Source organism: Callospermophilus lateralis, chromosome 10 (assembly GCF_048772815.1).
Source record: "Callospermophilus lateralis isolate mCalLat2 chromosome 10, mCalLat2.hap1, whole genome shotgun sequence".
Classification (NCBI taxonomy): Eukaryota; Metazoa; Chordata; class Mammalia; order Rodentia; family Sciuridae; genus Callospermophilus; species Callospermophilus lateralis.
In genome coordinates, this window is record NC_135314.1 from 1,680,164 (window position 1) to 1,681,565 (window position 1,402).

The 1,402-nt window shown below is 64.5% G+C and overlaps 1 protein-coding gene across 1 annotated transcript; it reads right to left on the bottom strand.

The window, feature by feature from the left end:
* Positions 1 to 244: 244 nt before the first annotated feature.
* On the bottom strand, positions 245 to 1,138 carry LOC143408322 (uncharacterized). The gene has a single exon (XM_076867921.2). It carries the CDS (start codon positions 1,136 to 1,138, stop codon positions 245 to 247), a length of 894 nt encoding a protein of 297 aa, XP_076724036.2.
* Positions 1,139 to 1,402: the final 264 nt, after the last annotated feature.

Here is a 1,402-nt window from a genome sequence, read left to right on the forward strand (position 1 = left end):
CTCAAGTGCATCCAGAGAAGGGGCAGAGGGCCAGGGGGTGGGACTGCTGACCACACAGGGGACAGGGACTTTCCAGGAGCCCTCCAAAAAGCTGAGTATGGACGTTTAGTGTTTCTATATTGACCAGCTCAGCAGCAGCTGGACCAGCAGACACCAGGAAATAGCCAGAGGACAGGAGCAATTCAGGATATGGCTGTCACCTCCCAGTGGGGTCTGAGCCCACTGGCTCTGGGGACATGACTGGTCAGCAGCAGGACCTCTGGCCCAAGGAGACACCACAGCAGGCCGGGCGGGAGCAGGTGGGGCGGCAGAGCAGGGACACGCAGGAGGCCGGGCGGCAGCAGCTGGGCTGGCAGGAGGAGGCACAGCAGGAGGAGACGGGCACACAGCAGGCGGGCCTGCACACGGGGCGGCAGAGCAGGGACACGCAGGAGGAGGGTCTGTAGCAGAAGACGGGCTTGCAGCAGACGGGCACGCAGCAGGACGGCTGGCAGCGGGAGGAGCTGCAGCAGTCAGACTGGCAGCTAGACTGCTGGCAGCAGGAGGAGGAGGCTCCAGAGCAGACGGGCACACAGCACACGGGCTTGCAGCACACAGGCTTGCAGCAGAGGGACACACAGCAGGACTGCTGGCAGGGGGAGGATGAGCAGCAAGAGGGCTCACAGCAGGACTGCTGGCAGGGGGAAGAGGAGCAGCAAGAGGGCTCACAGCTAGACTGCTGGCAGCAGGAGGAAGAAGCCTCAGAGCAGATGGGCACACAGCACACAGGCTTGCAGCAGACGGGCTTGCAGCACAGGGGCTTGCAGCAGAGGGACACACAGCAGGACGGCTGGCAGGGGGAGCAGCTGCAGCAATCAGACTGGCAGCTAGACTGCTGGCAGCAGGAGGGGGTGCAGGAGCTGGTGCAGACTGATTGGCAGCAGGGTCTGGACACACAGTTCACTGGGGTGCAGAGGAGGGTCAGGCAGGGGGCTGGGGCGCAGCAGCTGGGCTGGCAGCAGCTGGGGGCGCAGCAGGGGGGCTCGCAGCAGCTCTCTGGGCAGTCGTCCACCTGCCAGGAGGAGTCGGGGCAGGAATCGCAGGAGCCGGGCTGGCAGACGCGGCTGCCATAGCTCAGGTCACTGGAGCAGAGGGACATGGTGGAGGCGGCCCTGGTGGGTGTGCTGGAGGAGGTGTGTGGGTGTGTGGGTGAGTGTGGGTGTGAGGCCTGGGGCTCTGGGTTTTATTCCCTCCTGGCCTGTGTTGTCCCATCCTGGCCCCTCGTCTCCCCCTTCCTGATGGCCTGGGGCCAGTTCCTGGAGAGCAGCTTCCTGAGCTCCAGCTTCCTGCGTGGCTGACTCCGCCCGGCTCAGGATCTAACTTGTTTTCAGTCTCAGAGGGAAAAGTGGAGGTGGACGGAGGT

What these genes read in the sequence shown, in the direction of transcription:
- LOC143408322 (XM_076867921.2), bottom strand. Translation starts at nt 1,138, where the DNA reads ATGTCCCTCTGCTCCAGTGACCTGAGCTATGGCAGCCGCGTCTGCCAG.